This window comes from Sphaerodactylus townsendi, linkage group LG06 (genome assembly GCF_021028975.2).
Source record: "Sphaerodactylus townsendi isolate TG3544 linkage group LG06, MPM_Stown_v2.3, whole genome shotgun sequence".
NCBI classification, from domain to species: domain Eukaryota; kingdom Metazoa; phylum Chordata; class Lepidosauria; order Squamata; family Sphaerodactylidae; genus Sphaerodactylus; species Sphaerodactylus townsendi.
In genome coordinates, this window is record NC_059430.1 from 115,355,052 (window position 1) to 115,375,983 (window position 20,932).

General features: G+C 44.8%; 1 protein-coding gene across 1 annotated transcript in view; it reads right to left on the reverse strand.

Moving 5' to 3' along the window:
• Positions 1-817: 817 nt before the first annotated feature.
• Positions 818-20,932, reverse strand: part of LOC125434805 (synaptophysin-like protein 1) — a 29,944-nt gene continuing 9,829 nt past the window's right edge. The window contains exons 3-6 of the mRNA XM_048500538.1: positions 15,866-15,984; positions 13,307-13,514; positions 7,293-7,475; positions 818-5,002 (exon numbers count right to left, since the gene is read on the reverse strand). Of these exons, the coding sequence (XP_048356495.1) occupies positions 4,871-5,002; positions 7,293-7,475; positions 13,307-13,514; positions 15,866-15,984 (642 nt within the window). The 3' untranslated portion in view covers positions 818-4,870. The remainder of the gene's footprint in view (positions 5,003-7,292; positions 7,476-13,306; positions 13,515-15,865; positions 15,985-20,932) is intronic.

Below are 20,932 nucleotides of genomic sequence, written 5' to 3' on the forward strand. Positions count from 1 at the left end.
TGGATAAATGTTAGGGTTGGGGGCAGTGGTGGGATCCAAAAATGTTAGTAACAGGTTCCCATGGTGGTGGGATTCAAACAGTGGCATAGCGCCAGTGGGGCTGGGCGGGGCACGACAGGGGTGTGGCCGGGCATTCGGGGGCGGGGCATTAATAATTTCTCTGTTACTGTAAAAAACTCTTACTGTAAAAAAAAAGTTCCTAATTTCCAGCTGCTATCTTTCTGTCCATAATTTAAACTTATTATAGCAAGTCCTATCGTCTGCTGCCAACAGAAACAACTACTTCTCCTAATTGACTGCCTGTCAAATACTTAATACTTTCAAATACTTAACTTTGTTTCTAGAAATCAAAAGAAGGATACTTTCCTTAAACAAGGAACTTTACCATCTTTCTAAAACATGTTTTTAAAACAGCCCAACCGGGAGAATTATTCCATTTTCTTCCTTCGCTAACCAGCCACATAGGAAACAACAGGACTTTATGATTTTTGGACCTAATGGAATTTCTAACGGAAAAGCAGACCCAATTAGTAACCCCCTCTTGGCACACACAAATAATTAGTAACCCACTCTTGGGAACTGGTGAGAACCTGCTGGATCCCACCTCTGGTTGGGGGTCATCTCAACATAAGGAACTGTATTAAAGGGTCGCGGCATTAGGAAGGTTGAGAACCACTGTCCTAGAGCATTTCCACATCCACTGTCCTTAGGTTTGAAACTCCTTTTTCTTTAAAAGGAAAGCTGAGAGATTGATCAGAAAGTTGCACATGGTTTGATAGAACCCAGAAGCAAGAGAACATTGGCAATACCACGCAGATTCGTTTAACAACTCTTTTTTTAATTTTGTGTACAGATATATCAGTGTTTGTTGAACAATGACAGGCAAAAAGTGTGTGTGTTGCTTTGTCATAAATGCACACAGCTTTCATCCACTCCGGCCCTCTTCCACAAAAGCAGGAGAGCTAGCAAAGGATGTCTCAAGGAAGTAAATCCACATGGCATTTTAAACAACAAAAAACCCAAGTATTTATTTGTGCTGAAAAGATCGACGATAACTGAAGAAAACCACTAGGAGCGATAAAAATTGCAGGGAGTTCTGTCAACACATCTCTTGAGGGAAATGAGGGATATGGTTCTTTTCGGCCTTTCTCCCAACATATTGGTTTGTAGCAGTACTGAGAATGTGGGAAGCATTTTCGTTTGGATTCCAGAGGATAGAAAAGATATGTCTGCTCAACTTGACGTCCTTACCTCCACTCATGCCCAAAATGCCCACCCCCGTGCTATTCCAGGGAAACTGGAAGGGGGGAATCAGTGGTCTACAACAGGGAGAAGAAAAATTGATGATAATCAACTCACCCGTCTGTGGGGATGACCCCTGCTGCATCCCACCCATGATCTCACCCCTTTGTATGGTTGATGTCTAAGTACGTCCAGTGTTCCACAGCTTCCTCAAAGAATGAGGATGGAGCTGTCCCTCCCCCATATATGGGCTGTGCCTCCCCATTTCTGGATGATTCAATGACATTTTTTAAGGAAAAGATTGTGTGAGAAAAGCCACAGTTTTCATAGATGTCGGCTACGGATTAGTACCCCTGAGGACAATTTCTAACACCGCATGTGCCCCAACCTCCAGGTCACAGACCTTGAGGGAATTAGGATCCATCTTGTGCTTCATCCCTAAGCTCAAGCCAAAAGAAGAGTACTACAGCATAACTGAGACCACCAGCGATAGGCTTGGACAGGTCATGTGATAAGGCCTGGCCCCTACAAAAGCTTTACGTCAGCCTGGCTATGATCTAAACAACCACTTGGCATGTGGCTGATCTCAATCCCTGGAGGATGGTCTGACATACATGTGTTCATGCATGCTATGGTTGCTGAGGAGGGCGGGGGGGGGGGGGCTGTAAGGAGTTAAGAAGCCCCAGAATGGCTTTGATTCAGCCCTCAGAAGAGCCAAGAACAGTTATTCAAATAGACAGCAGAAGACACACTGGTGTTGTCAGAGATATTCAAGAGACGTCTCCCTGTTGCTTGGTAGCTTTGCTTCACACGACACACACAAGGAACAAATAGCAAAGTGTTATGTACAAGCATCCAAAGAAAAGATGAGGACTAAAAGCTTGGGAAGTGGGGCAATTAATTAATGGTTGGAGAAGGCTCAGATACTTTGGACTCTGTCTTTAAAGTCGCACTGCCTACCCTGTAGTACAGAGCACCACGGAGATCCCTGAATACCCTGAGTATAGGTCAACCTCAAAATGAAAATAATAAGCATGAAGCATTGTAGCTCCATAGAAGGCATTGTAGCTCCATAGAAGGCATTTAATGGTTTAGGAGGTTGGTGATCAGGATACATGAAACCTATAGGACAAGTTCCAGAGGGGCAACCATGGGATGAATTGATTTTTTTAAAAAAATGCAAGCGTTGAAGATGCCCTCCAAGCTAGTTAGTCCATGCCACCATGCTCAATTGCAGAATTGCCTAGGGAATTGCAGAATTACCACGCAGAATTGCCTAGCAAATTTTCACCCCAGAGGATATGCGAAACCACTGATTGTTTGCAAACCTAGCATCTTTCATCCATCCTGGTCCAGCAGACATGACACGGACCTACGAAAATCGAGTTGACCCTTCCTGTTCAGAAACAGAATCATTGGGTGAGTGGAAGCAAGTCCAGAAATGGACTTAATATCCAACCTTAAACCGCCATTTGAATCCAGAAACTGGCGGGGGAAAAACTGTGAATATCAAAGGTTGGGACGAGAGGGAGAGAGTATCCTGGTTACTTCTATATCACTGCTACCAAATAGAACAGATGATCATACTAACAGCTCTCACAGTGCCCTGGACTTGTTTTTTTTTTTTTTGGGGGGGGGGGGGGTGACTCTGGTGTCTGTGCATTGAAAGGGAGACCAGAAATATCGGAACAGTTGATTTCCCATTTGGCAGAAGAAAACTGGCCTTCCCATTCTTTCATGCCCCTGAGTGAATTCTCTAGGACACCCAGCAAAGAACTCATAATTCTGGCTCCTCCTCTTCCTGTTGTTTAAGTCTGTCATATCCTTAGGAGCTCTTTGGCTCTGATGCTGCTGCCTAGGTGTTAAAGATGAGTCGTGGGTCAGGAGGGGCTGAAGACCAACATTCTATAGTTTACGCTGAAGTTTTCCAAACATTTTCAGATAGAAACCCTTCAACATACCACACTTGGGGGGCAGCGGTCTTGTCGAACTCAGATTTCACTAATGGCCGAGGAGGGCATGTAACTTTCCTGACATTATAGTTCAGATTGCAACTTTAGCCCCCCTTTTCCAGGGTCTAATAAAAGATACTGATGATCTACATCACTGACAAAAGCTGCAACTTTCAAAAGCATTATGAAGCTCCTGCTGAAATCAACCATGTGATTTTTTTTAAGTACAAAGGATAAATGAAAGGCTTTTGAGATTGCAGAAAGGCATGCTTCAAAACCCAAAATTCCTATGCATGAACAGGGACCACAGAGATCGCCCCGGCACATCTCCTTAAGGCTGCGCTCACAAAAAAAATTATGAAAAACAAAAATATCAAACAATTAAAGGTGCCTGCTTTTCCTAAGCTTGCTCAGCCAGCAGGGTTTATTCTAAAGTCCACTATGCTAAAGTCCGCTGATTTCCAAATACTTTCAGAATCATTTGGGCTAATGACATGTTGGGTGACCGGAAGACACCTCTTAAAGGAATGAGGAAGGCAGACGAGATAATAAAGCTAGCTCTTGGGGCCTTGGAGTACACCAGTTAGTCCTTTTTCATCTTTAACCATCACAAGAGTGAGAGAGCGGCCCTTTTCAATAGCACAACAGGCAAAGCTCAAGCATCCAAACCAAGCCAAATTCCACATGCATAGAAAACGCAGCAGACTAACTGTAGCTGTAGCCAGGAATCCTACTAATACTGTGTTAAATGTTAGACACACACATGTCTAGCTGCAGGACTTTGTCGTTTACACCAGATAGTGCAAGTCGGAAACACAAGCATGCTTTTTGGCTCCTGTGCGCCCTCTGCATAAAAGCACAGTTTCTTTGGCGGTTCCTCTTTTGCATAATATGAAAAGGCCAGGCACACTGTCTTTGGGGAGCCAGCACAGAAAAGTCCAAAGAAAAGGTGGGATGAAAAACATGCTAGGGAAAGGGGACCAATGAAGAGTCGGATACCGGTATTCCCACATTCCGTCAGCGTATAAGCCTAGGAGCTAACTTTCATTTCGATTCCCCGGGGCTTTTTATTTGAATCTGAGTGCAAATTCCTGGCTGCGACTATTTACAGAGCTTTTCACCTCCCATCGAATCCCTTGAGTTATCGAGGAGTTATCAAACTGTTGACAAGTTTCTGATATACAAACATTCAGTCAAACAAGCGTTTTGGCTGTTCGCTCTGCAGAAAAACATCAGCATATCAGCCCCCACCCAAACAAGGCTGATCTGCAAGCATTATGTACAACCCTTGGCTATGACTCAAACAAATGGATTTGTCTGGATGACAGCATCAACTCAGAGCAGCACAGCACAACTGGGCTACAGTTAAACAAGTTGTGCTGGTCTGCATTGGCTGGAAACCCAGCTCTTGGAGGATGCAAAATGTTGGATCTGCAAAGAACAGAAATTAATAAGATACATTTCCTGATTTTTGACCTTTTCCCCCAGAGGCATAAGGCACAGCTTCATTCCATCATCTCAGGCATAGGCTTTTTTGGGGGGAGGGGGGGAACCCACCCATTTTTCACCAAGATCAGCTGATGATGGGGAAGGGATTTACAAAACAAAACAGAACTGTGGTGGGCACAGTGCTTGAGAGAGGCTTCCGCTCCTTACTGGGTGACTTCTCAATTTCTTTACATCCCCGTGGGAATTGGTGGGTGGGCCGGGTTCGGGGGCTCGGTAGCTGGAGCGCGATGCAGGTTGGTTTCCTTGTAGACAAACCAAGCGTTTCCTGCCCACAGAATCAGGTTGAGGAAGCCGACAACCTAAAAAGGGGAGAGAGAAAATAAAGGACACAGAACTTTAGAACTGGACGGTTCTACTCTGGGGATGCTACAACTCTGTTGCAATCAGAATGCTGGGGCTGTGTTTCTTGCTTGAGAAAACTGTGGCACAATGTTAAATGTCACCTGTGTGACTGCTGTCTCCCAAGTATGTGATAAAAGTTTGTACTTGATAGCCTGAATGGTACAAAGTGCAGAGGGAAAGCTTAACTTGTTACAGAATGACCATGTTACAGATTGCTTTTCCTTTTCCTTCCTTACCTTGAAGAACCCACCTGAAGGAAAAGAATATGCATCTTAAAAATGCCTGCATAATCTTGTTGATTTTAATGCCAAGTCAAAGCCGTTACTTGTTTTGTGAGACCAAGAATTATTGGGCTTTGGATGGTTCTGTGAATTCAAATGATTACAAGATTTTATTTTTATTTTTAAATTTAAATTGAGGGCGGGGAGGTTTAAACACTATGGCTCACATTGATTTGTCAGGCAAAGACAAACAAGTATGGTGTTATTTTCAGGGGTTTTAGATCGTTTCATGCATAGTTATCTCTGCCATTAATATATCTATATAAAGAAGTGGCAAAGATTATTGAGCCACCCCCACTACTTTCAATTGCGTGTGGAGTCCTGATAGACTCCTTTGGGACAGTAAAAAAGACCCACCATATCCCCGTGGAAGGGTAAGGAAAGCACACGAATCTTTCATTCTCATAATTTTATAAACCACCTCTTTATCAAACTACAAATCCAAGATCTTTTAGTTTTGCCTCACAGGTACAATGTTCCAACCCTCTTCCCCTTGATCATTTTAGTCTGCGACTGAAAATCCACAAAAGCATTTTGGCCTTATATATATGAAAACCTCAAGTTTTTAAAAAACCTGAAAAACTCACAAACGCTTGCATGTTCCTTAACCCACTACTGAAAGCAAATACACCTTTTCCAGTTTCACACACCTTAGTGGTAAAATCTGCTTTATCTTCTGAAGGCCAGCAGGATTGGGTTTTTTTAGGTTTCACAAACCCTAATGATAAAACCTTGTCCTCCCTCAGTGAATGAAGCTTTAATCCAGGTTTTCCAAAAAAACTGTTTTGATTTGGGTTTCTGGTGGTTGTGCTTTATCCTATTGGTGTGTGAAACCCTCAAAAAGAAACTGCCTTTGGAAGCCAAAGCGGGCATAAAATGCATATGTGTGAAAGGAATCCAAGGCTCAAGGAAACCCTGGCACAGGAAGAAACTGGCAAGCCCTTTCAGAGCATGAACAAGAGAGTCTTGCTTAAGTTTGCCATCTTCAGGTAGACACTTTCTGGGTAGAGAAAAGCTCAGAAGGAACGTGATTCGGACTTTTGGTGAAAACGGCGCTTTGAATTGGTAGAGCTTTTCGTAGCCTCCAAGCTTGACTTACAGAAAAGGGACCGTTAGCAGGCATTAGGTCAGACTGGGTCCACTCTAGCCTCTTCAGAAGTTCTGATGATTTTGACAGGGGAACTAGATAAGAGTTGATTTGTGACCCATTTGCTCTGGTAGCAACCAGGATCTGTGAGTGAATGTGTGTCGTTTGGCAAAAGAAGAAGAGGAGTTTGGATTTATATCCCCCCTTTCTCTCCTGCAGGAGATTCAAAGGGGCTTACAATCTCCTTGCCCTTCCCCCCTCACAACAAACACCCTGTGAGGTAGGTGGGGCTGAGAGAGCTCTGAAAAGCTGTGACTAGCCCAAGGTCACCCAGCTGGCGTGTGTGGGAGTGTACAGGCTAATCTGAATTCCCCAGATAACCCTCCACAGCTCAGGTGGCAGAGCTGGGAATCAAACCCAGTTCCTCCAGATTAGATACACAAGCTCTTAACCTCCTACGCCACTGCTGCTCTCACATATGTTTTTTCAATTTCTTATTTTCAATTTCTTATTTTCATTTTCTTTCAGGGTTCTTTTCCCTTTTTTATTCGATTTGATTTCTCTTTCTTTTTTCCCCCCTTCCTCTTTTTTGAATTTGTTTCTATTTTATGGAAAAATAATTAAAAATATATTTTTTAAAAAAGAAGAAGGGATGTGATTCTGTAGACTCCAGCCTCCAAAGTTTCTATTTTCTCTGGGGCTACTGACCTCTGTGGGCTGGAGGCCAGTCATAATTCTGGAAGAACTTCAAGGCCCTGCCTGGAGGGTTGATGTTCTTCCAAGCAGATACCCATAGCAGGCTCACCAAGAGGATGCGATCATCACAACCATTACCGCACTCCCTTCCCCAAACCATCGAAAAACAAAACACACACGTACCACAGAGACATTCAAGGATCCCAAACTTCTGACATCTTCAAAACTACATTTCCCAGGATTACAATACGGGAATTCATCTACAAGGCCGGCGCCGGTGGACGTTTTGATATCCGTGAGACCCTTTGCCCAGGCAGATGTGCTTACCAGCCACAAGAAAGAGACGACAACGGTGATAATAAAGTCCTGGAAGAGAAGAGGCAAGAATGTTGACAGGGCGGAGAGCAGCAGACAGAAGAGGAACTACCAATCAGAAGGACAAGAAGAGTTTGGATTTACACCCCGCCTTTCTTTCCTGCAAGGAGACACAAGGTGGCCTACAAACTCCTGGAGAGGACTGTGACTAGCCCAGGGGTCTGCAACCCGCGGCTCCAGAGCCGCATGCAGCTCTTTCGTCTTTGTACTGCGGCTCCGCGTGGCTTGGGTCCTCTCAGCCTCCTTTGGAGAGTCGCCCTAAGGGTTAATGGGAAAGAGTCCCCATTCCTAGAGAGGCACAGCCCGAGACAGCTATCCCAAGTCACTTCCGGCTTTCCTGTCCCAGCTGCCTGGTTGGCTGCTGATGGTAATGTAGCACTTCATGGATTTCATAACACACTATAATTGTTTATACAAAGTGTAAAGGTGTGTGTGTGTGTGTGTGTGTGTGCGCGCGCTCACTATATATATATAGTATTGTCGAAGGCTTTCACGGCCGGAATCACTGGGGTGCTGTGTGGTTTCCGGGCTGTATGGCCGTGTTCTAGCAGCATTCTCTCCTGACGTTTCGCCTGCAACTGTGGCTGGCATCAGAGGATCTGAAGATGCCAGCCACAGATGCAGGCAAAACGTCAGGAGAGAATGCTGCTAGAACACGGCCATACAGCCCGGAAACTACATAGCACCCTAATATATAGAGTGTTATCTTTATTTTAAATGTCAAAAAGTATTTGCGGCTCCAAGTGTTTTTTTTCCCGTGGAAAACGGGTCCAAATGGCTCTTTGGATGTTAAAGGTTGCAGACCCCTGGACTAGCCCAAGGACACCCAGCAGACTTCATGTGGAGGAGTGGGGAAACAAATCCAGTCCACCAGATAAGAATCCACTGCTCATGTGGAGGACTGGGGAATCAAACCCGGTTCTCCAGATTAGAGTCCACTGCTCTCAACCACACTACGCTGGATCTCATCCCCACTCCCTCCACAAAAAGACTTCTGTGGTTGTCACACACAGAGAAACTATTCACAAGGTGTTCCCAGGGCTGGCACAGCAAGATCTGTGGAATGACAAACATCCTTGATATCTGCCACAAGTCCGTCACATATCATTCTGCCTGGGAGATGGACATTATTCTCCTTGCTCAAATAGTCCTTTTGGATAGTAAGCCCCACATGCCAGTTTCTTAATACATACAAAAAAGAAAATAAGTTTACTCCTTTACTGATGTTTACTCTTTCGCTGTACAACAAGCAAAGCCCATTCTTCAACATATCTGCGCGTCTCTCCCTTTTTTGCATATATTTGCTTCATTTACACCCTGCCTTTTTTCCCCAACAGGGACCCAAAATGGCTTTCAGCATTCTTTTCCATTTTATCCTCATATCAACCTTGTGAGGTAAGTGAGACTGAAAGTGTGGCGTAGTGGCTAGAGCAGTGGCTAAGAGCAGGTGCACTCTGATCTGGAGGAACTGGGTTTGATTCCCAGCTTTGCCGCTTGAGTTGTGGAGGCTTATCTGGGGAATTCAGATTAGCCTGTACATTCCCACACATGCCAGCTGGGTGACCTTGGGCTAGTCACAGTTCTTCTGAGCTCCCTCAGCCCCACCCACCTCACAGGGTGTTAGTTGTGAGGGGGGAAGGGCAAGGAGATTGTAAGCCCCTTTGAGTCTCCTCCAGGAGAGAAAGGGGGGATATAAATCCAAACTCTTATTATTATTATTATTGGGCCAAAATAACATAGTTAACACCCATGTAGGGTTCCTTACGACCCCAAGACCCTAACTCCTTCATCCCAACAGTTCTCCCTTTGGCTTCTTCCGCCAGTCATACTCTTAGCCGCTGTGACCCCTTCCGCACATGCAGAATAATGCACTTTCAATCCACTTTGCAGCTGGTTTTTACTGTGAGGAACAGCAAAATCCACTTGCAAAGAGTTGTGAAAGTGGATTAAAAGTGCATTCTTCTGCATGTGCGGAAGGGGTCTATGTTACGTGACCAGCTGTGGATAGAAATACTACTGTCAGCCTAACTGGGGTGCTGAAAGGATAATGCACCTGGCATTCTTCCAGCTCTTCACATATGTTCTGTTTCTTCTTCTTATGCAACTTTACGGCAGTTTATGTCCTTCTCTGATAAGCCCTTTTCTTGCAATACATCCCAACCATTTTGGATGATTACCATATACTCAGCCTCCTGCCTGGGAATGAAAATTATTCCGCTCTCGCTGTTGCAAAATACATCTTGGTAGCTAAACCCTCCCCTCCCCCCCAGAAAATGCCATTTCCTCAGCACTGGAGTACCCTGAATGTAAGCATGATGGCTGGTGCAGAGTCTTTATGGGTTTGAATCTATGCCACTTTTTAAAATTTGACCTCTCTCGTCCCTTTTTTAAAATGCTGGGTCTCCTGTTCTTTTGAACTTTAACATAATCTTTCCTATTTTGTCTAAAAGCCAATGCACCAGATAGATCTTTTTTAGACTCAATGGAATGGCAACGCACAGCAGACGCTATTCCTGAGTCTGAACACGCATGAACCTGCCTTATATTGAACCAGAGAACTGGACCATCAATGTCAGTTTTGTCTACTCAGACTGGAAGAAGAATTCCAAGGTTTAAGGTTCAGGTTTTTTATGATCCGGCCCATCTAAATGGACATGCCAGGGATAAGCCTGGGACTTCCTGCATGTCACAAAAAGCATGTCACAAAAAGACTTTCCCCCCGAATCACCAGCCCTTTTCCCCAAGTTCTGACAAGCAGATATGCACCTTGCTGAAACAGAGGCCTTTCTCTGCTTCTAAGGACTAACAAGATTTTATTCCAGTGTAAACTTTTATGGACTCTGTTTCAAATAATGATGTCAGTAGACTGTTTATTCCTCCGCCACAGAACAAAGCAGATCTAATACGGCTACCCCTCTGGGATTATATATGGTGATTATTTGTACTGTGATTCCCACAAACTCTTTTATTTGTGCCCTCAGACATAGTCAACAGCCTCAGCAAGATCTAAAGATCCTGTCCACTTCACTTCCTTTGTGGAAGAAAAAAATCAGTGACCACAGCCTTATCAGCAGGGCAGTTGCTCTAGTAATGGAACGGAAGTGGATTTAGATCCTTTGATAAAATGGATGTCCAGCTGCCTCAAAAGCAGTCTGCTCACTATTACGTGCTGCCCAAAGGGAATGTTAAGAGCTTATCTAACATTATTAGCACAGCCTGTAAGGGAAGATGCACCCCACAGAAACTCAGAGCTAAAGGCCCCTTCCGCACATGCGGAATAATGTACTTTCAATCCACTTTCACAATTGTTTGCAAGTGGATTTTGCTATTCTGCACAGTAAAATCCAGCTGCAAAGTGCACTGAAAGTGCATTATTCTGCATGTGCGGATGGGACCAAAGAATCCCCAGAAAGTGCATAGACCAGTGGTGGCGAACCTATGGCATGGGTGCCAGAGGTGGAACTCAGAGCCCTTTCTTTGGGCACGCATCCACAGAGTTCATCATATGATAATAGTGTAATTATTTCTGGGAGATTATTACCATTAAACCTAAGACCTAGTTTTGGGGAAGCAGCATAGGTAACCCTGTTAAGCACTGCTAAACCCCACTGATTTTCATGGGAAGAACTAAAGCGCGATCCTTTACCTGGGAGTAAGCTTGGTTGCTGGCAATGGGGCTTGCTTCTGAGTAAACCCTCCTAGGGTCGTGATTCACCCATTCGAAGCGTTGCACAGTTGCTTCAAAGCAAAGCCACCAACTTCCACCAAGCTTACTCACGAGTAACGCGTGCCTTGGAGCCAACCATTTTTTCTATACTTCAAAACCTCAAAAGACCAGGTTAAATTGCCGCGGTTGGGTCTTTGCGGTATACAAACAAGTGGGTTTTGGGTTGCAGTTTGGGCACTCGGTCTTGAAAAGGTTCGCCATCACTGGCATAGACACACCAGATGATGCACAGAAGGGATTCTTCCTAGAGATTTGTAGGAGGAGAACCTTTGGCACTCTAGATAGTTACAGACTATAATACCTTCCATTTCCTGCCAGCATGCACACTCACAATTGGCCATGCTGTCAGGGGTTGATGGGAATTGTAGTCCATAACATCTGGAGTGCCAAAGGTTCGCCACCACTGTCCTAGACAGACTGGAGGAAACCGCATCTTCGGCCTTGAAAACCACTGTGCCCTTCACAAGCAAGTAATGAGAAATGACTCAAGATAACCAAGCAAGCAAACAGTTAAGCATAAGAGTGTTTTTTTTGTGGAGATGAGAACGAGGATTGTTATTGCAAGATAACAATCCTAAATTGCATGTGTGAAGTGCCCTCAAGCCGCAGCTGACTTACGGTGACCTCATAGGGTTTTCAAGGCAAGAGAAAACAGAGTTGCTTTGTCATTGCCTGCCTGTGTGTAACAACAGTGGGGGTCTCCCGTCCATGTACTAAGCAGGGCAGATGCTGCTTAGCTTCCAAGATCTGATGAGATATGGCTAGTCATGCCCTTATATAAAGCAGTGGTGCGACCGCATTTGGAGTACTGTGTTCAGTTCTGGTCGCCACATCTCAAGAAGGATATTGAAGAGATAGAAAAAGTGCTTAGAAGGGCAACGAGGATGATTGAGGAGAGGCTGCAGCGTTTAGGACTCTTTAGTTTGGAGAGGAGACGTCTGAGGGGGGATACGATTGAAGTCTATAAAATTATGCATGGGGTAGAAAATGTTGACAGAGAGAAATTTTTCTCTCTTTCACACAATACTCAAACCAGGGGGCATACATTGAAAATGCTGGGGGGAAGAATTAGGACTAATAAAAGGAAACATTTCTTCATGCATCGCATGAATAAGCTGCCACAGGAGGTGGTGATGGCCACTAACCTGGATAGCTTTAAAAGGGGCTTGGACAGATTTATGGAGGAGAAGTCGATCTACGGCTACCAATCTTGATCCTCCTTGATCTGAGATTGCAAATGCCTTAGCAGACCAGGTGCTTGGGAGCAGCAGCAGCAGCAGAAGACCATTGCTTTCACATCCTGCAAGTGAGCTCCCAAAGGCACCTGGTGGGCCACTGCGAGTAGCAGAGTGCCAGACTAGATGGACTCTGGTCTGATCCAGCAGGCTCTTTCTTATGTTCTTATGTCCAGGCCATGAAGGGCAAAGTAACCCTAGATTAACTACCAAGAAATCAGAGTTAAACTAACCCAGATTGGATCCTGTCTTGACAGTCAGGATACAATTTTGCATGCAGAATGCATGCGATACTCACCAGTGCTCCTGCAATCCCAGCAGCAAAGGAGAAAGAAAAATTGTGTTATGTTCCAGCTTTTATACTACATCTCCCCTGGCACAAGGAACAATGCTTCGCATTCAGGGCCCAGCAATATGGCAAATGGTTGCTGGGTTTCCACCCAGGACTGCCCCGACTCCTGCCAAGCAGATGTGTGCTTCTGATCCACACAGAACCTTTCTCCCAGAAGAAGAGCTCTGTGCTACACAAAAACTTGCTATGTCCATGACAAATTTTATTTTATTCTAATAATTGTTTTAGAACCTCTCTCTTGCTAGGCACATCAAAGTGATCCCTACTTTAATATTTTAAGCCAACATTTTAAATCTCTGGATCAGTTCAAGCTCTTTTATTTTTCCTCTCTTGGGGAGCAGAGGATTGAGAGAGAGAGAGAGAGAGAGAGAGAGAGAGAGAGAGAGCGCGATTACGTTATATAATGAACATACTATTGAGAGGAAGCCCCCTTCAGAAAGACTTAACACATCAACTACAGGCAAGCACCCCCTCCCAACTGAGTGTCACAAAGATATGAGCAACTTACAATCATGGGGAGTTTACCAGCACCCCGATACAGGTGTAAGAAACACAGGTATACCACCAGGGCAGCAATGCAGTACAGGAACACGAAGACAGCAAAGGTCACGAAGAACTGAGCTGAGGACGAGAAGTCACCCACCAGGACGAACGGCTGGGTCGCAGTGCCATTGCAGTCTTTCTTATCTGGGAAGTTGAACGGAACTTTGTGCAACCTTGAGTCAGAGCAGGGTGGAAAAGAAGCACATTTTGTCATTCTGTTTGTTTCCAAAAAATTCACAGTGAACATGAAAAAGCACCAAACCAAGTCTGACCAAGCAAAGTGGACCTGCATCCCACACATCCCAGGGGACTATTGTTCCCCCATGGAATTCAATATCGACTGTAAGATAAAAGCAATGGAACCCTGATGAAATGGTACAACTTGTGTGAGAGAGTGAAAGGTCAGTTTGGCTCGGGGAAAAAACTCGCACAGGTCCTGGGGAGTAGCTGTGACTCAGTGGCAAAGAATCTGTTTGGCAGGCAGACAGTTCCAGGTTTAATTCCTGACATTGCCACTTTAAAAAAAAAAAGAGAGTTAGTAGTGGATGGGGGGAAAACCTCTACTTGAGGCACTGTAGAACTGCTGCCAATTAGAATAAACAGTATTGATAGATCAATGGTCTGATTTAGCAAAAAGAATGTTCATGTATATGTGTTCATGTGGCGTAAGGACAGGAAGAAATCTGGCACTGGCAGGAAAGGAGGGAGCCAGGAAGGCGTTACCCTAAGCTAAGGTCCAACTGCTTACAGGAAGCTGATGGACAGGTAGTGACTTTGAGCTTGAGGGAAGGACCAACAGGGAATCGATGGCTCATTCCGCACATGCAGAATAATGCACTTTCAAACTGCTTTCAATGCTCTTTGAAGCTGTGCGGAATGGCAAAATCCACTTGCAAACAGTTGTGAAAGTGGTTTGAAAACGCATTATTTTGGGTGTGCGGAAGGGGCCGATGAGGCAGGGAGCCAAATAAATAAAAAACTGGGTATAGGGACAGGAGGAGCTCAACAACGGTGGAAAGGGAGTGTGAACAGGGAATGGCATTTGAGGGCAAGGGACTGTGGGCCAAGGAGCCCAGAAGTGCAAAGGAGCAGGTGGGCCGAATTCCACAAACTCTGAGTTCTGGCCTCCTCCTCTTCCTGATACTACAAAGATAATTCCAGTGAAAGAGGCCTTTGTCTTGGGCAGCAAGCCAAACCGGAGGGCTGCGTCCAATTCCCATAATATTTTTTATTAATTTCCTTCTTTAAAAAACACATTGAACATAAAACATACATGAAACTATTGAAACACATAAGACATCAACAAATATTAACATGTAACAAATGACCCACATTTACAGTTACCCAAACATAATCTATCCTACCCCAACTACCCATAACAATAACACATAATTCAATACATCTAAATCAATTCAGTTACTTCACTATTCTTTGGTAATTTATTCTTCAGCTTTAATAAACTTAAATTTCTATACTATACTTCCTTATTTTTCATTCCATATTTTTAATAATTAACCTACAAATATACCTTGTATTTCATAATGCTTTTGTTGTGATGTAACTGCCCAATACTTATTGCTTTGGACTTCCCCTGTTAAGTGACTTAATACATGCTTATTATCGCCGTAATAAAGGTGTGCAATTTATTTTGTAATACAACTTTTTTGCAGATTAACTTATTGCAATATAATTTTGTAAACCATTTCATATTATATATTCTTCAATCATTTTATCCTTTGAACTCTTTTCTAGATATATAATTAGCTTCCCCCAAGTTTTCAAAAACTTTTCTTGTGGGAGTTCTTTCAATCTCGTCGATAATCTGTCCATATTTAGGTATTCTATAACTTGGGTCATCCATTCTTCTTTTGTTGGTGAAGCTTCATTCTTCCATGCTTTGGCTATCCTCATCCTTGCAGCTGTAGATATATCTTTTAGGATTAGGAATAAAGAAAATTCTGGGCCTTAATATTGACTTATTTTTATATATATCTACAGCTGCAGGGCTGCGTCCAATTCCATGAGGAAGTCTCCTCACAGAATTGATTCCAGATTCCTCCTCCATCCATCTACTTCCAAGGTCCCCAGCTAAGGGCCTTTCCATCTCCTACAGGGGTTGCCAATCTCCAGGTGGGGACAAGAGTTCTCTTGGAATTACAGCAGATCCCCAGACTTACTGCTTTTTGGTTTATCTGGAGAAAATGGCAGCTCTCATCTATGGAATCACATCTCTGTGGAGCTCTCTCCCTAAATCTGCCTTCCTCAGGCTCCGCCCCCAAATCTCCAGGAAATTTCTTAACTGAAGCTGGCAACCCTATACCAGATACTTTTAACTGCCAATGCTGGGGATTGAACCTGGGACCTTTCATATGCCAAGCAGATGCTCTGTCACTGAGCCACAGCCTCTCCCCTGGGCAGCACTTCATGGATAAAAGGGCTTTACTGCATAGTCAGTTGGAAGGTTGGGGAATCTAATTCTCTCTCTGCCAAGGCTACAAGACTGCTCAAAGGTGAATGTTCTTACCTGAAAGGATATCCAAAATCTGCCTTAGCGGTCAGGTTTTCGCCTTTGAGACAATGTACGTTGATTTTTGTAGTCCCGCTGTAACCGCCACAGGTGGCAAATGCAAAGATGGCAAAAAACTGCAAGGGATTGGGGCCAAACCAAAGGGGAAAAATAAAGAGAAGGTGACGAAGGCATGTATAATAGTACACACTACACAGGCAACAATATGTGTATGCTATAAACCTTTTGGGGGGACATGGCCAGTGGTGGGATTCAAATAATTTAACAGCTGTTTGTTAGCAAGCACCATTTTAACAACCGGTTCTGCTGAAGTGGTGCGAACTGGCTGAATCCCACCACCGGGGACACCCATATAAGAGCTTCCCAATGCTCCAGCAGGTTCAAAAGTCATCGAAGTGGAACTCAAATTATTAATTTTCCTAATTTGGGATCCTAGCCATTAAGCTACTGCATCTCTGCAGTGGGTCCCTTTGGATGCAAGACACTTAAAAACCAGTCCAGACTTGAATGGGCGGGAAGGGAGCAAAAATCTGGATTTCAGTGATACGAGGCAGCATCGTTTAGTGACCAGATTGCTGGATTAAGATCTGAGATAATTAGGACTGAAACGTCACTCTACCTTGAAAACCTACTCGGCTACCTTGAGCCATTTGCTCTCTTCTATTTCTTTGGGCCTAATCTACTTCACAGGGCTGTTGTGGCAAGGATAAAACGCAGGAGAGGGCAACAATGTCAGCTGCGTTGGCTCCTGACAGAGGATCAAAGTGGAGTATCAATATCTAAATAAATCAATAAATAGAAGTATTGGGGAAGGCTATAAAACCCCCTGATAGCTCTTGAGTATGTAAAATTCCAGATCAGCTCTAAAAAAGTATCCATATCACTTGCGATAGGAAGGACCCAACTTCTGACAGGCTTACTGACGAGTCTCAACTGTGGACTGAGCGCTCACTCTGCATTTTCAGTAGATTACAAAACACCAACACGGAAAGAAAGCTTTGTTAATTTCCTTGTATTTCAGGGAGTTTCCTCCTTGGCTCAGGGAATTATTGCCCAATGCAACTAGTATTACTAGAAACTCTCCCCACTAAAACGACTCTAAGAAAACACCTGAGCAGCCTATGGAAGTGGCTAAATAGGTACAGTTCTGTTATTAAAATATGTTATGTTTATGCATCTCAAGTACTGCAGCTAATACATGTCCATGAAACTGGCCAAATCTGCATAAATTGGCTATTTGCATTTGGTAGTAATATATTATATTTATCACGTAACATTACAGTTTGTGTTTAGCATTTCCAATAAGCTGACAGGTTTGGGAAGATCCCTCCCCAGATTGGTAAATCTTCTAGCATCTTGCTGTCCCCACATGGGTACATATATTAACAATGCTTTGAATCAATCGACTCAGGAAGATATTGTGAAATTTGGCATAACTGAAGTTTGGCATAATTTAAATCCAGGACTCAAGAAGAACAAGAAGAATAGTTGGGTTTATATCCCCCCTTTCCCTCCTGTAAGGAGACTCAAAGGGGCTTACAAACTCCTTTCCCTTCCTCCCTGACAACAAATACCCTGTGAGGTAGATGGGGCTGAGAAAGCTCAGAAGAACTGTGACTAGCCCAAGGTCACCCAGCTGGCTGTGCTGGAGTGAACAAGCTAAACAGAATTCCCCAGATAAGCCTCCACAGCTCAAGCGGTAGAGAAGGGAATCAAACCCAGTTCCTCCAGATTAGAATGCACCTGCTCTTAACCACTACGCCACTGCTGCTCTACTCATTAGGAAGTCTGAAAAGAGTGGAAATGGGGCACGAAAAGGAAAAATATGTACCCCCGCTCAATGGCTACCCAATGCTTTTACATCCTGCACGTGAGCTCCCAAAGACACCTGGTGGGTCACTGCGAGTAGCAGAGTGCTGGACTAGATGGACTCTGGTCTGATCCAGCAGGCTCGTTCTTATGTTCTTAATGGCTACCAATGGCTATCAGCTAGAAAGCAGATATTTGGTACAAATATAGTCCAATACATTTTCCCTTCCAAAACTCAGGTCATTAAGTCTGTCTTGCAATTGTAACATTAAACTGAATTATAGCAAAAGAGTTCGGCACAGATGAACTGGGCAGCTGATCTGCAGAACCAGCTTTAGGATGAAAAGCAGGGTTTGCTGTGGGAGCCAGCAACATATGCCAATCAACCATGTGCTCACTGCATTTACCAGCATGTGAGAATATAATTTGTAGCACCAAGCCTTTATTGGCATATAAGACAATGCAGGTAAAATACAGAGAAAAAAAACCAAAAACAATCCCCAAAGAGAATGATAGCAAAGAATCTCTTAATAACAGAGTGACACGATAACGGACACAACAAAGAACTATCCTTTAGGGCAGTGATGGTGAACCTTTTCGAGACTGAGTGCCCAAATTGCAACCCAAAACCCACTTATTTATCACAAAGTGCCAACGCGGCAATTTAACCTGAACCCCCTCGAGCAGGGGCCAGCCTGTTGTAGCCTCCAGCAAGTCCCACATGCGCCGCTCTGCACCTCCCTTTGCATCTTTGCCACCTCTGCCCCCCCCCCCCGGGCAGCAGCCACCTGGAGCACAGGCACCAGGCCCGCCAGCCTCCCTGCTCACTGATGTGCATGCACATCCAGTCCAGTGGCCCAGGCCAGCCTAGATGTGTGTGGGGGAGGCGCGATTTCCCCCCACATGACGAACTCTGTGCGCGCGTGCCCACAGAGAGGGCTCTGAGTGCCACCTCTGGCACCCGTGCCATAGGTTCGCCACCACTGCTTTAGGGTGTATAATTTCTAGTAAAAACTTGGCCACCAATTCACAAACTGCAAGGATTATTTAGCAAGTATAACACCTTTTGAGTATCTGAAATCCTGTCACAGTTCGAGGGAAGAGCATTTGACTATTTTCCCCTAATTCCCTCATATTTAGTGCAATAGAAGAGGGAATAGGTTAAAGTTTCCAATCGATTAGAGTTACAGGAACAGAATCTCTTCGCACCCTCTATTTTTAAAAAATCTACCATATAGCAGCGCTGAAGGCAGGACATTGAACCTAACCCACGATCTAGATCTCCTAAGGCTAGGATTATGCATATGTCATCTGCTATGCGTTCCCGTTTAAATGGTATCGAGGAGCTAAGGGGGGGGAACATGTTTTGGATGCCGCTGAGAATATAACTTTAACTCTGTCCGACCACTTTGTCACTCCATGCATCAGAGTGTTACTTCTAATGTGCCACAGTCTCATTCATATTTCGGTGGTTGCACAAAGAAACGTTCCGCAGAACTGACGTTATTGCTTCACATGCGCCTAACACATAAGTTTCCCATGAAACACACAGGCCACTTATGCAAGCACTACTTACCCCGTATTTGCACTGGGGTTTTCCCCACATAATTTTGTCTACACAACCATTCTCCCTCTGCAAAATGTCTCTAGCTGAGCCAACCCACCATTTTGCCCACCCAACACTTCCTTGCTCTTTCCATGCAACCTCCATTTGCCTGCCACTTAATGTGGAGGGGAGGGGGGGATCATCTTTGGTCCAGCATTACTTCGTTAGACCTTGTCAATTTCACAAATCTTCCTAACAATAGACCTTCAGCATTAGAATGGGATTTTTGTTTTTAAGCCCTTCCGAATATTTCAGAAATGGTGGCCCAAAGGTTAGATAGAACTGCTGTGGTGTGGGTGGGGGAAAGCAGAAGAAAGCCTAATGCACACAAGCCTCCTTCACTTTCACTGCGAAGGGAGAGAAAAAGTCATGTTTAAACAGGTTTAGGAAACCATGGGGATTCTCTGATCTGAGGGCGGGGTGATCAGCCAAAGAGGGGAAAACACGAATAACCAAGAATCAAATCTGAAGGGGATATACGCTCAATCTGAAGGAGTTCACACATGCATTCAAGTCCTCAAAACTATATTTGGCTTTGTAACAGACCAGCAGAGTGCCCATGGAGGCTGGATCACTATGGCAAATGAGGCTTTGCCTCACAGCGCCCTCCTGCTTGCCTCTTCACTATTCTGAACAGTGGGGGGATTTGGGGGGGGGGGTTTACAACAGGTGTTAGTACTCATGTATCAGGCTGCCCTCATTTCCATCGATTCTCTCTTAGGATTTGGGACACACACACACACACACACACCGAGATGTTGGTACTTAGTAACAGTGAATATTACCACAGAAAAGCCCCGATCCGCAGCAAATTGTCTAGGAGATGGCAGGCCGCCAGCTATGTTGACAAGTTGTTTACAGCTCCGTCAGTCCAAAAGAAAAAGCCAAGAATACAATTCACGGGACGCCTTTCATCAGCACTAACCCAATGGCATGTAACATGCCAGTTCTGTAATCAGCTGCTATCTCGTCTAAGGCTGGCAGGTAGGGGTGGGGTGGGAATGTCCTGTCTCTTTAATAGAAGATTAACATGCAGAAATTTGCAAGAGGACCTTCTCACGGCGTGGAGCTAAACAACATCCAATGTCGTAAGAACGGTTAGGCAGGTAGGGGGAAATGGTGCCTTTCCTTGCTGGGAGACCAAAGTGTCCCGGCTTGGGCAGCCAAGCAGAGGTTTCAGGTTACAGCAGGGAGCTCAGTCTAGCCCAGTGATGGCGAACCTTTTCGAGCTCGAGTGCCAAAATTGCAACCCAAAACCCACTTATTTATCACAAAGTGCCAACGCGGCAATTTAACCTGAATAACCCTCTCGAGCAGGGGCCAGCCTGCTGTAGTCTCCAGCAAGTCCTACATGCACCGCTCTGGGCCTCTCTAGCATCTCTGCTGCCTGCCCCCCCCCCCCCCCGGCAGCAACTTACCTGGTTATTGCACAGGTACCAGGCCCGGCCAGCCGAAATCCTCCCTGCTCACTGAGGGGCACGCACATCAAGTCCAGCGGCCCAGGCCAGCCTAGATATGTGGGGGGGGGGGCAATTTCCCCCCCACATGATGAACTCTGTGCGCGTGTGCCCACAGAGAGGGCTCTGAGTGCCACCTCTGGCACCCGTGCCATAGGTTCGCCATCACTGGTCTAGCCTGAGAGTGTGTTA